Below are 13135 nucleotides of genomic sequence, written 5' to 3' on the forward strand. Positions count from 1 at the left end.
AGTATCACATCTAATACCATATTTTACCAGACATTTTATTCATTGGCCCCTGATTACTAGTTACTACTCACTTTCTAAAAGTGCTGCATACTTTAAGTATCTCTGTTATGGATGTTGGTCAATCCTTTACTCTCTTTGAAGCAAGATTAATGTGACTCATTTCTGACACATCCTCTGTTCTACATTACCTCATACACTGAGGCTTTTGAATCTGTCGACTAAATCATGCCTCCAGACTTAATTTCTGTGCTTATGATTAATTCAAGCGCCTATTTCTCTATTCATTCCCCTGAAAGTTTATACACGTTGCATACATCCATTGTTTCCTTTGCTGTTATTCGACGTATAACTCTTATATGTGGGTGAGATAGACTCACTCCGGTTATCTTTGCTCTGGAGGGCAGGAGGGTAGAAGTTTTTCAATGGCCGCCCCAGCGTGCCCTCGCTGGAGGTGGCGGTTGTTAGGACCGTGCTGTTGTTCCTCTCTCCTTGCTGGACCGGACTAGACTGGTGACGCAGAATGTCCACCAGCGCTCTGAAAAGAGAGAGATAAACAGTAAAAATGAAATACGAGTGTATGACGCAATCAAAAAGCAAGAGCTGAAAGAGTCTGACATCAAAATCACAACGAATCTCTTCATATGGCAGTCACTGGTGCAAACTCAGATGTGTACAGCATTGTCGGTCATAATGGGCCTTTCACTCACCTAGGCATGTTGATGTCTCTATTCCTCGGTCGTCGAGACAGTTTATGGAAGGCCACTTTAATCCCAATGGCCACAGCCATGGTAAAAGAGATGACTCCCCCAATGACGTAAGCCGTGCTGTTGCTCTGTTGCTGCAGCGGGTCGAAATCTGGGTCGTGTCGGACCGGGGGTTGAGTGACGGGTCCCGTCGTGACGGCCCAGTCGGGTGAGCGGTAATTATTGCAGGAGTCTTGGTCTAGACGGCTGCGCTGGTGCTCACAGCAGAAGCGATAATGGCAGGTGCCACAGCAGTATATGTAGGTCCCCCTGGTGCAGTTGAAAGTGTTGTCGAACTGTCCCATCACGTCATAGTAGCCCTGACACACGTCCACGTCCACCAGTCGCCGAGGCGGAGGCGCCACCTGTGCGGCTCCCAGCGGGGGCTTCAGGGCATCGGCTGTTACATTGCGGGGAAGCATGATCTGCGGCAGGGGTCTTGGAGGGATCTCGGCTGCCTCCGGCTCTGCCGCCATGGCAGCCGCCTCCTTGTCCCGCATGTCAGGCAGAGGGACCTTGCGGCCACGTCCTCGCAACAGAAGCAACACCGGCCCCCCATTCACAGAGGAGCGTTCCGAGGTAATTGTCACTGTGGAGACCACAGGGCAGAACAAAAAGAAAAGCAAGATGGCAGCGCGTGGCATCTTGATACAGGGGGACTTTTTCTTATCAAAGATGAAAAAAAGTGAAGCCTTTGTACAAAAGACTACCGAGGCCTACAAAAAGCTGACGTCTATCAAAATTTGCAAGTCAATGTGATAGTATATAAGACATGTAGACAAGTTAATCTCTTCCACGTGTGCATACACTAGTATGCAAATTATTTCATATGTAAAATACACATCCAAGTGCAGGAGTTCAGATTGAAGAAAAAAGCATGAGACTCGCAGTTAGGGTGTAAACATATTTCTGAGGAAATTATTAACAAGAATGAGGTAAATCTATGTACAAGTTTTATGCTTAATGGGTGAGAGTTGGATTTGGCACAAAATCAAATATTTGGAATCTTCTCAATGAGAAAATTCTATTTAAAAAAAAACAACAGCTTTAGAAATATGACAATGAATAAAGTATTTGACTTTTGTTGCAAGCAATTTAGTTCTGTAAACAAAACGTATCTATTTGAACAATGTAAACTTTTTAAAGTGTCAAAGTCATGGGAACTTCCTCTTAAAGGTGGTTTTGTTTAAGTCTGTGTAACTGAACTGATCTATGGCACAAACAACTCATTCAAGACTCAATCTGAGTTCACCTCATGGGCAACATGTAAACATTTCTGTTTGAGTGTAAACTATATCTCACCAAATGCTCTTTATTCAGGTTGGCACTTCAGTTCTCGACTCACTACCCAACCAACAGTTAATACCACTCAGCTATTCTGTGTGATGTGTAAACAACTGTCATTGTCAGCTTCAAGAACTGATGTCGTCTTGTAAACAAATCTCAGTTGGTTGGCGCTTTAGGCTTTATTCATCAATGAGAATATCTTGCAAGACTAACAAGAATACCTTTCAAAGTCATTGAGGTTCTGTTGTGCGGTCCAAATTATCAAGCTAACAGTGTCAGTTCTCAAGAAAAATACTAAGTACTTCATCCTTTCGAGTTTCAGAAGGAAGTCATTGAGGCTAAAGATAAAGGTAGGACGAAGCGATGAAAGAGCGACTTTCAAGAGTTCAGGAGAAATGGGGAAGAGCTGATCTTTTCTCTAAAGGTGGCACCACGGAACAAAGGCTCATTACGAAGGCTTTGGAAGAGTGGAGGTCGGTTAGGGCACTCGCGAAGTGTAACAAGCAGCAGGTATATATTAGTTCCTGGCTTGACGACACAAGTCAGGCCAGAAAGGAAGAAGTGTTCGGGAAAGGACGAAAGGAAATGGAAGGATGGACTGAGTCTAGGTAAAGGTTGAGGGTCTATGTGTGTTGGACCCTCTTGCGTGAGTGTCTCTGCTCCGGATTTAGCTCAACCCAACAGAATAAAACAAACGGGGGCTTGGGCCCAGTTCTGGCAGGACAGCATGGTTGAGCCCACTGAACAGGCATGAACAAGTCGGGATTCATCCGTCAATGTGGTACACGTGTGGACCGTCAAGCAAACGCACCAAAAGACCTATCCTAAGTGGTAAAGAGCGTCTTTTCAAGTAGTGGGACAACTTTAAACGTCGTCCCACTGTCAACACAGTAAACGCGTCAATGGCTCGCTGGTGAATATGGCAGATTACGGAACGTCAAACCTGGACCACCGTCGGACATATAGACCTCTAAAAATATTCCTGAATATACCCATGCATGTGCGCTTTTAGAATCCTCTCAACGCTAGCAGGGATCTTGATGTTAGTATGGCTATGAGACGTATGGCTTTAGTATCTAAACCCTTCAGAGACTCCTGAGGGTTCTGCTCTAAATGCGTAGAGTCCGTAGAGGTGGGAGGAGCAAACGAGATGGATGACTACAGAGATCTGATGGATAGGAAGAGTAAAACGGGCCTTAGTGAGAGGAACGGACGACTAATCAACAGAATTAGCAGCAGCTCACTTTGGAAAGTTTAATGAGGCTTGTGCCAGCCATCCATAAGCCCGTCCATCCATCGATCAATCGATCAGGAGCCGAACTCTCTCAGGCTAATGCATTCGTAACGGTCACTCTTACATAAAGCATGTTTAACCAATAATGCACTGTTCTCCCTATTTTGGGGAGCAAAAGCTGCTTGTTGTGTGCGACTCAAATTAATGAATGATGTAAGTATAAACGATACACCTTGGGAACTATTACATGCTATTCAGTAGTGAAAGAGACTGATGAAAATTAAGAATTTAAGTTGGTGTAAATTGTGGTTAAATGGATGGACGAAAATGCAGAAAGTACTGGTGAAATAATTTCTTGCTTCTGGTTGGCACGGTTAGTGTTTGGCACTGGTTTTGGTAGCAAAAAGTCAAGGAAAAAATCTTCAATCTGTGCAAATCAACATCCTTTCAAAAAGCCCCTGGCTCACAAAAACAGTGATGGTTCGTCTGCTTTAGAAAAGATGATGACTTCCTATTCCTGGCTGGGACTCCAGTCGGTTTCGTCCAGGCTGATGGCTCTTCGTCTTGGCTTCTGTTTTCCTTTGTTAGTCTTGGATTTTCACTGAAAGACAAAAGAAAGTGGATAAATCAAATCCCTGATTCAGTATGAACTCATATCAGCCTAACGGTACACAGCTTATTGAGCAATCATGATTTTTTTATTTAACATGTATGTATGACAATTTCAGCAATGAGAACAATGCTGAGCCAAATAAAGATAAAGATGTGTTCTGACGTCTGGCTTATTTATTGAACCAATCGGATAAGGGTTCAATCGAAAGCCAGCGAGAAGCTCATTTTATAGGCTAAAAGAAGCCCTCCTCCTCACGATTGCAAAACCATTTTATACAGTCTATGTGCAAAACTCAACAAGTGAGATAATAGTGCCAAAACTGTAACTACAGCTAAAAGAAAGACGGTACAAATTGGGTTTATTCAGGAGCTTTCTTTGCCCCACACTGTCAAAATGAATATGCTTTATCTAATCAAAAAAATGGTGGCAACAGATTACAAGCAATATTATTAATTAAACTAAACAGTTTAGAATTGAGTAATAATTAATCAAATTCATTCCTTAAAAGTTAACCATTTAAAATGAGTAAAACTTACAACAACAACAAAAACATACATTTAAGTCACCATTATGGTGATAGGTGTTAGTTTTAGGTTTGTTTTAAAATGACAGTTTTCTTTTTCGGTGATTCTGCTTGTTAACATCAGGTGTCTTCAATGTTTGCAATATAAAATAAAGAGTTCTTAATTAATTTTTGACGTCTGTCAAAAAGTTTTTGGTGTAAAGTTTACTCATTTTAAAAGGTTAACTTTTAAGGATGAATTATTACTCAATTCTAATTTGTTAAATTTAACTAATAATATTACTTGTAATCTGTTGCCACAATTCTATTGATTAGAATAGATAAAGCATATTCATTTTTTTTGCTGTTCACAGGCTTGCAATGCTTTTGGTCATATTTTTGGTGGAGATGTGTAAAGTGTAAATGCGGAAAAATGGAAGTCAGATGAATACAGATCATATTTAATTTAATTTTAATTTAATCTTATACTACACCTTTACAAATCCGTCCCTGCACATTCCGATTCTTTATGGCATCATTTTACCTTCATGAAGTTCTTATTTCTGAGTACAACTCTGCACCACATCTCCCACTATGTCTCTCTTTTGAGATATATGATAGATATGACTTTATTTTTATGTTTTGTGTCTATTCAATTCTAAAAGAATTGAGAATAAATCAAATTAAATTAAAGTTACACTGTGTGATTTTTACCCCCATCTAGCGGTGAAAAGGTATATGTCCATCCAGTGAATTTTAGTTTCTGTTCCTCTCAATTCCGATTTCGTTTTAACTCCTACGGTGGCCAATGTAGTCCAAGATTAACATGGCTTCCAGTTCGACCTCATCAATGAGTGTTAAGTCAAACGTAAACACGAAAGGCGAAGCTTGAATTAACGGGTATGTCCCTCTTTGGCTAATGTACTTTCAAGATGGAGGGGCAACATGGCGACCAACATTAGGCGTAAAAAAAAAAATTGTTTGTTTCCGGTTTCCGACCGACCCTGTCAATTTATGTGCGACCCAAAATTATTTTATGAGCTTGGGGAAGAAATAATAAAAATTAAATAAATACACAAATAAAAAACTCTGAGGCGAACTATTAATTTACGTTTTTGTACAGCTCCGTCTTTTTATAGCACGCGATGTATTGCATCTTGTCCTAAGATGCATCTTGTCATCTATTAACAAACGAGGCAGATATCGTTCGTCAAACTGAACTATAATAGCTACATATTATACAAGTCTTTTTTGTAATTTAGGATATTTTTATTCATATTCGCACACATACAAATACATGCATTCATAGGCATGCACACACCACATACTAATACCTCCATCCGCCTAGTTTTATTAAAAAATTATCCTATCATGATCCAATCATGATCCCAATCCCATCTTCTGCTGTCTAGCACTTCTTTCGCCATGTATTTGTTCGTTTCTTTCATTATTTTATGCAATCCAAAACACTCTAACCTGCCGCGGTTCGTATCTCTAGAGCCCGTCTAACTTGTCCGCTTTTCCGGGACAAATGGAAAGTAAAAAGAGAATTTTACTCGCCCCAACGGACAAGTAGCCTGATTAGAACATCAATAACAAAAAAAAAAAAAAAAACTAGGGAATCACAAAACCGAGAGAATGATTCTTATTTTATTACATTTATTGCAAGTTGCGATCGATTGTGGATAATAAATGTAGCAGGCCTACTGTATTACTGATGGTAAGGTTGCGCTGTCGACGCTCGCGCAGAGAAATCTACACACATGAGCGGAGCACACACACACAGTTAACAACATATTCTGCCTATAAAAAATCTAAATGTGGAGTTTTTATATTTTAACATATGTTAAGCACTAAGCAGCCTCAATTATTTTTCCTGAATACCATCACGATTGAAAAAGTGACATTGATTTCCTACAACAGTTCAATAAACAGTTAAGATTAAGTCACTTACTGTTTATAAGCAATATTGGGTGTTTTTGTTCCATTTCAGCAGCGAAAATAGTTCCAAAGAAAAGTCACAGCAGAACCACGACGCATCTCACAGGAACTCATCCTGTTTTCATTACTGAATGATTCAGCATTTTGAACGAATCGGTTGAGTCAAGGATTCAATGACCCATTCATAAACATCAACATCCGTCTCATTCTTGAATGAATCAACCGTTTGAACGAATCGTTTGAATTAATGAATCAATAACTCACTCATTTATACGGCCGCCTGCCGCCACCTATTGGCAGTTTAGTGTTATGTTTATAAGTAGCCTAGTATAATTCTTTCCAATATTTCTTATTTGCACATTTAAATCCAGTGGCGTAACTTTGTTTTAAAAAGTGGGTGGGACATGTGTATAAATAAATGAATCACGTGACACGTGAATAAAAACATAAATCCGACTTTAAAGCATGTCCAGTGGAATAGCCTACAGAAAGTCTAGTAAAATTAAACGAATAAATTGACCTAATAATATGAATAAAAATTATAAAAACAAATATATCCATAAAAGTTTTAAAAGTAAATTAACTATTAAGCCAGAATTTTGATAACTGATTTTTTGCAGAACACACACGATTAAAATTTAAATTGGCTTATATCCATTGTACACACAAACTGCTGTACAATTAAACGAATAAATGGGCCTAATAATATAAATAAAGATAAAAAAATATGTGTGTATAAACAAAAATGTAAAAAAAAAAAAATAAATAAAGGCCTACATAAACATTTTAAAAGTAAATTGAAAAAATTAAATGAACTATTAGGCCAACATTTTGATAACTAAACGTTTGCACAGCGCTCACAAATAAAATAAAATTATGCTTTATGCTAATATCAATTGTACAAAAAAATGCTGTAAAATCAAACGAATCAATGGGCCTAATTATATATAAATTAAACTTAAAAAAAGAAAGAAAGAAAGAAAGAAAATGAATTGCTTTCCTTATCTACAGTTCTTTTGAGTTCACCTTCAAGAACACAAGTTTGGACAATGTCTGAGGCTTCAGACTAATGCGGTGGTTGCGGAAAAAACCGTCTCTGCGCTTGCAGACTCGCTTGGGATGCTGAACACAATGCGAGCTTCTTTAGCCAGGCGGGGAAAAGAAAGGGAGTCAGACTCGTGGTGTGAGCAGAGCGAAATTGGAGCGGGAAATAGGGCGACGCTCAGTCCTTTTAAAAAATTCCCCTTTGCGCGCTGTCCAAGATCCGCCCGCTCGCGCTCCACTCCGCAACAAATAGTCTCCGAAACGGATTGAAGCGCGCATGTGAAGATGTGAAGATTGTGCGTGAGCCACGAGATACACTGTAACCGCTACCGATCGCAAGCGGCAAAGAGCACTTTGATCACTTGATTTAAAAAACAACGTATTTTAGGGCTAGATCGCTTCTTTTATTTTACAAACGAACTAAATTAATGGTCTGTCAGTTGGAGATGTTTTATTTATTTCTACTGTTAGATCCGTGCCGCGAGAGCTTTTAATAGTGGTGGGGACAATATCGACCCTGGCAAAAAGTGGTGGGGACATGTCCCACCCGTCCCACCCGCAAATTACGCCCCTGTTTAAATCAATTTCATAACATTATTTTATGAAATTGTAATTTTTCAGTGTAAATGATTTAATTTCATCAGCCCTACCTAGGGTAACAGTATGCTTCATCTTTCATTTTAAATTCCTAAATTTGATCAATAAATTCAATTATTTAGAATAATAAGACACTATAGGGCATTTAATAATATTGGTGGAGAGGATGCCCTTAAAGGTGCAGATATTACAATTTGCCTTTTAAAATATCAAAGCTGATTGAACACTGATGAGAATATTGCTTCAGAATAAAAAATAAATAAATTTTAAAAATCCGGACAAGCAACTTTTTTACTCGGACAAGTGATTGACAGACTTACTTACTTGTCCGGAGGACAAGCACGTGAAAAGGCTTAAGGGAATAGTTCACTTTGAAATTAATTTTTGATATGTTTTAGCTTAACTCAAGATGTAGGTGTCTTTGTTTCCACAGTAGTTTCAATTTTGATATTTTTAGGTTTGACTATCCCTTTAATGTCGAGCCCTGAATAATTTCCTACCCATCCCTTGCTGCCACTGAAAAAAAAAAAAAAAAAAAAAAAAAAAAAAAATCCCTACCGACCCATGACCTCAACTGACAACCAACCGGAACCAAACTTTTTTTTTTTTTAGGCCTTAGAACCCCTTACCCGTATGTATTTTCATTGGCATATTATACACTCACGAGAATACTTTATTACTTGAACGAAGTAAATATACATTAATGAGCACATATAGTGTTTTTAGCTAAGAATAAACTAAAATAGTTAGCTTTAAGTAACTTTTTTTATTTAAAAAAATGTTATTCACTGAATATTCCAAAATTGAATATTACCATGTTTATTTAATATATCAACCATTTTCCATTGTGCAATAAAATAACTATATCTACCATAACTCACAGATTTCGGCTTTTATACTGGCACTGACAAATAACACGTACACATTCAACCAAACAATGACTGAAATTCTTAACACGGTAATATGAAGAACTGTGCATTCGGTTTCATTTCTGTTGTTTCCCTACAATGAAATCATCAACAATCATGTGGCTGTGAATCACATCAGCCTCCACGATAAACAAGGTCCAAAGTGTATGCACACCATATTTTTTGCATATAGTAGTGCGACCTCAGCTTTCTCACATACTGAGTCACACGTTACGGCAGTGAACAACATGCCCATGTTAGCATAGCTGATGCAAAACAGTGAATCTTAAAACCTCAATGACAGGCACTGGGTGTAAATAAGCAAATAACAGTATAAAAGCCACTTAAAAAGGCTTGTGGGAACATACTGATGGCTTAATGTGCTCAAAGAAATGCAGCTTTGGACGATGCGAGAGAGGAAGCGGGGGGTGACACAGCCACAGATGTGTGCGGAGTGGGGGGTTGGCAGGGCAGAGAGAGACCCTATTGAGAGGAGAAGAGAAGACAGGAAGGATGCAGGGATGGGGGAGGAAGGGTCTCAAGAAGCAAGGACCCTTATGGAAGAAGGAATGAGGTAACACACAAGGCTCCGCACCTTTAAACAGCCCCTCACATCATGCTGTTATACAGTGCGCTTTATGCTCTCCAACTTGCATCTTTTCCAGAGTTGCCATCGGCAACGCCTTGTGTGGCTAATGATGTGAAGCGGAGAGACAGGGTCCTGGAAGCACGGTGCCTCACAGATGTGTGCTACAACATCTGCACATACTCCTCTAACACGCACACACACACACACTAGCTCTCCAAAGACGGCCTGAGCATGCCACGCTACATGCCTCTCGTCCTTCCTTCTCTCTCATACTCTTTATTTTTCTCGATCTTTTTGACAGCGCGTGGGTCGAAAGTGTTCTCTTAGAATAGCTCTGCTGCAGTGAGTGAGATAGAGAGGGATGTGACATAGAGATGGGCAGATGGATCACCTCTCTTAGTTCACTCGTTTCATCCTCCCTTTGCGGTAAATAGGCCTACATACTTCTTCCTATAAGCGAGCACAACACACATCTCCATTCATCTGCCTCTTCCTCTCCATTCCCCACCCCTTCATCCTCCTCCTGATCATCATCATCATCATCATCATCAACCCTGTTTCTCTGACTCAGGAGGATGGGACGCATCCGTCCCATCCACAAACAGGTGCAGATGACAGATGTCAGGCCAATATGCAGCCCATTACCATTTTATGAGCGAGCACACACCGAAATGGGAATGGAGAGATGAAGGGCAGAAAGAGGACAGTAGGCCTCAGAAGATAAAATCAAAGTAGCTTTCAGGATTTTAAAGTCTGTTAGTTAGCAACAAGTCGTAGCACATTAAAAAAGCTTTGTGCTGTCATTTACAGATGAAGAGAAATGAACTAAGACGCTCAGTGTAATTTTTTAAGTGATACATTGAAGGATTTGCTTAATTATGTGCATTTTGCGACACTTGAATGCGTGTGTTGACAATGCGCCATAGTTACAAGTGACAAGCCGTTAACAACAACAAGAAAAAAATAACATGCTTGTTTTCCTGTCACAATGAGGACTTTCCATTGACTTCTATTGTTTTATACTGAGATAATTACATTTTTAATCCCCTACCCCTAAACTTAACCCGTTAAGACACATTTTTATATTCATTCAAACATTATATAGTTCACAATATCTAGGCAAATGCTGACGCACACACGCAAACAGCACTAAAGCAAGCTATACACACAGCAGCAGCATCATGGAGGAAATTAACATTCCAGTGGCGGACGACACACGCTGTGCGACACCAATCCCCATGACATGAATCCATCCCTGATCTTACATTCCTTAAGAATATTCCAAATTTACCACATAACAGATGTTCATAAACAGAAATCAACTAAAAAAAAAAAAAAGGCTGTAATGAGCGCGCGACCTATGTGTATGCGATCCTCGCGCACGTTGCAGCAGTAATAGCATAAGATGGGAACAAAATGAAGGCACGTCTTACCTGCGTGTGTTGCAACAGCTGCCCGCTTCCAATCTGTGGAAAATGATGCGGAGACTGAACGAAATGCGATACAATAACCGTTCAAAGTTATTGTTCCCCCTTCTCTTGGCTGACAGCAAATTTAATAAGATGATGCAGCACGCGCAGTATTCACAGAGATGGGGTCTTGCGTTTCTTAACAGCTCTTGGTTCGTAGAAAAAGACGCAGTTTTGTGGCATTGGCAATGGGAGAGTGTCTTTAAAGGCGAATAAAACCGTCCACTCGTCCAGGGTGTTCTACAAAAAAAAGATGTCAGTTTCAAAATATAGTTTGCATTGAGTCACAAGTCATAAAAACGTGAAAGGAATAAGTGGACGTCTCCAGATATTAGCAACAATATCGACCATGCGTAATTTACAGTCCAGCGAGAAAAGAAAAACGCAGAATACTCCGTGCATCCAGGTAAAAATGGGTTATTTTTCATATAAAACGCTATTGACTATGCACAGTCTAATCCGTATGTTGCCAAATACACAAAAAACGGCTGATTAATTAGACGCGCCCGGCAATATCCGTACCCCTACTATTTAAATGACCGTGTTATTCCGCTTTCAACACAAATTCAATGGGCTCCAGATCTACCTCAGCGCCACTGAAACGCAATTGCTCCCACAAAGGTCCGCTTCGCTCAGTTTACATCGATTGGAGCGAGATGCTTGCACGTGGTTTCATTTGCTAAATGTTGGAAATGATCTGCCAATCGTTGGCACGCGTTATTGGCTGAGAATGTCTTTTCTGCGCGTGCTGGGTTTTTAGGGAAAATCAACCGACGCTCGTTCGCATAATGGCACGTGCTCGTGAGATTCTAGCGCGCGATTTTGATGGAAATTCTTAATACGGGCTGGATTTTAACTTATTTATTTCCGAGAAATGAAGAAAAGAATGACATAGTTCAACTATAGAGTTTAGCTCTTCCATTTGAGTGACAGAAATGTAAAAAAAAAAAAAAAGGGTTGTGCCATTGGTTTCCGTGGTAACCGCAGCATCCCATGGAATGATTCTTGATGTTTTCTTCTTTTATTTTAATATAAGGTGAATCCCAAGAAATCAATAACATGTCCGGGTCCATTTTGAGTCCAAAAAACGAAAGAAATTGTAGTACATATTTTCCTTTTATTCAAGGACCATTTATATTGGCATTATGATGACAAAAGTTGCATGTATTTACATTTGTCCTGTTCTGTAATGCTTTAAACGAAAAAGAAAATAAAAATAAATATAGTATGTCATAAATGATTGAATTAAGGTAATTGAATATGGACATTTTACTGTAATTTACATTAATTGAGAACTGGTAAAAATAAATCACCCCTTTAGATTAAAGGGATAGTTCACGTTGAAATTAATTTTTAATATGTTTTATCTTACCTCAAGGGCATCCAAGATGTAGGTTTCTTTGTTTCCACAGTATTTTCAATTTTTATGTTTTTAGGTCAAACCGTTCTTGTCCGTCAGTCATATAATGGAGGTCTATGGGGTCCACCTTAAAGATCATGCAGAGAGAAGTCCAAATTAAACATGATTTAATGACTCATAAATGTAAATACACATTGATGGCCTAAGACACGAAATGAGTGTCATCGTTTTTACCTCTTGTAACCACATAAGGTGAAAACGATGTAAATACTGTTCATTTTCTCACACAAACCGCTTGTTTCGTGTCTTAGGCCATCAATGTGTACTTACATTTACGAGTCATTAAATCATGTTTAATTTGGACTTCTCTGTGCATGCTCTTTTAGGTGGACCCCATAGACCTCCATTATATGACTGACAGACAAGATCGGTTTGACCTAAAAATATCAAAATTGAAAATACTGTGGAAACAAAGAAACCTACATCTTGGATGCCATTGAGGTAAACTAAAACATATCAAAAATTAATTTCAAAGTGAACTATCCCTTTAATAAACATCATAACTATTGGGAAGAATGGGGATAAAAAAAATAATAATAAACAAACAAACATGATAATCGGGGGTAAGTGTCTCAAAATAATTACATTACATCAAAAATTGTAGCTATACTTTATTTAGGGTTGAAATATAACTTTTGAATTATTATTAAAAAGAAGACAATGCACAATAATTATATAATAAAACATTCAACAATAATACAATTATTCACTAAACCATCAAATTATTCATCGGACAAAAATGTATTTGTACTTTAAGAAATCCTGTCACACCACACTTGACCAAAGTG

At 38.9% G+C, this 13135-nt stretch overlaps 1 protein-coding gene across 3 annotated transcripts in view; it reads right to left on the bottom strand.

Moving 5' to 3' along the window:
- The window catches only part of shisa7b (shisa family member 7), a 21622-nt gene extending 9916 nt beyond the window's left edge, over positions 1-11706 (bottom strand). The window contains exons 1-4 of one of the 3 annotated variants that reach the window (XM_089122732.1): positions 11514-11704; positions 10892-11167; positions 708-3865; positions 378-535 (exon numbers count right to left, since the gene is read on the bottom strand). In XM_089122732.1, the coding sequence (XP_088978858.1) occupies positions 378-535; positions 708-1387 (838 nt within the window). In that variant the 5' untranslated portion in view covers positions 1388-3865; positions 10892-11167; positions 11514-11704. Of the gene's footprint in view, positions 1-377; positions 536-707; positions 3866-10891 lie in introns of all 3 variants that reach the window. The other 2 variants (XM_089122733.1, XM_039652092.2) reach the window with 2 other exon arrangements.
- Positions 11707-13135: the final 1429 nt, after the last annotated feature.

The sequence above is a fragment of the Pimephales promelas genome, chromosome 18 (genome assembly GCF_988280905.1).
Source record: "Pimephales promelas chromosome 18, fPimPro1.hap1.1, whole genome shotgun sequence".
NCBI classification, from domain to species: Eukaryota; Metazoa; Chordata; class Actinopteri; order Cypriniformes; family Leuciscidae; genus Pimephales; species Pimephales promelas.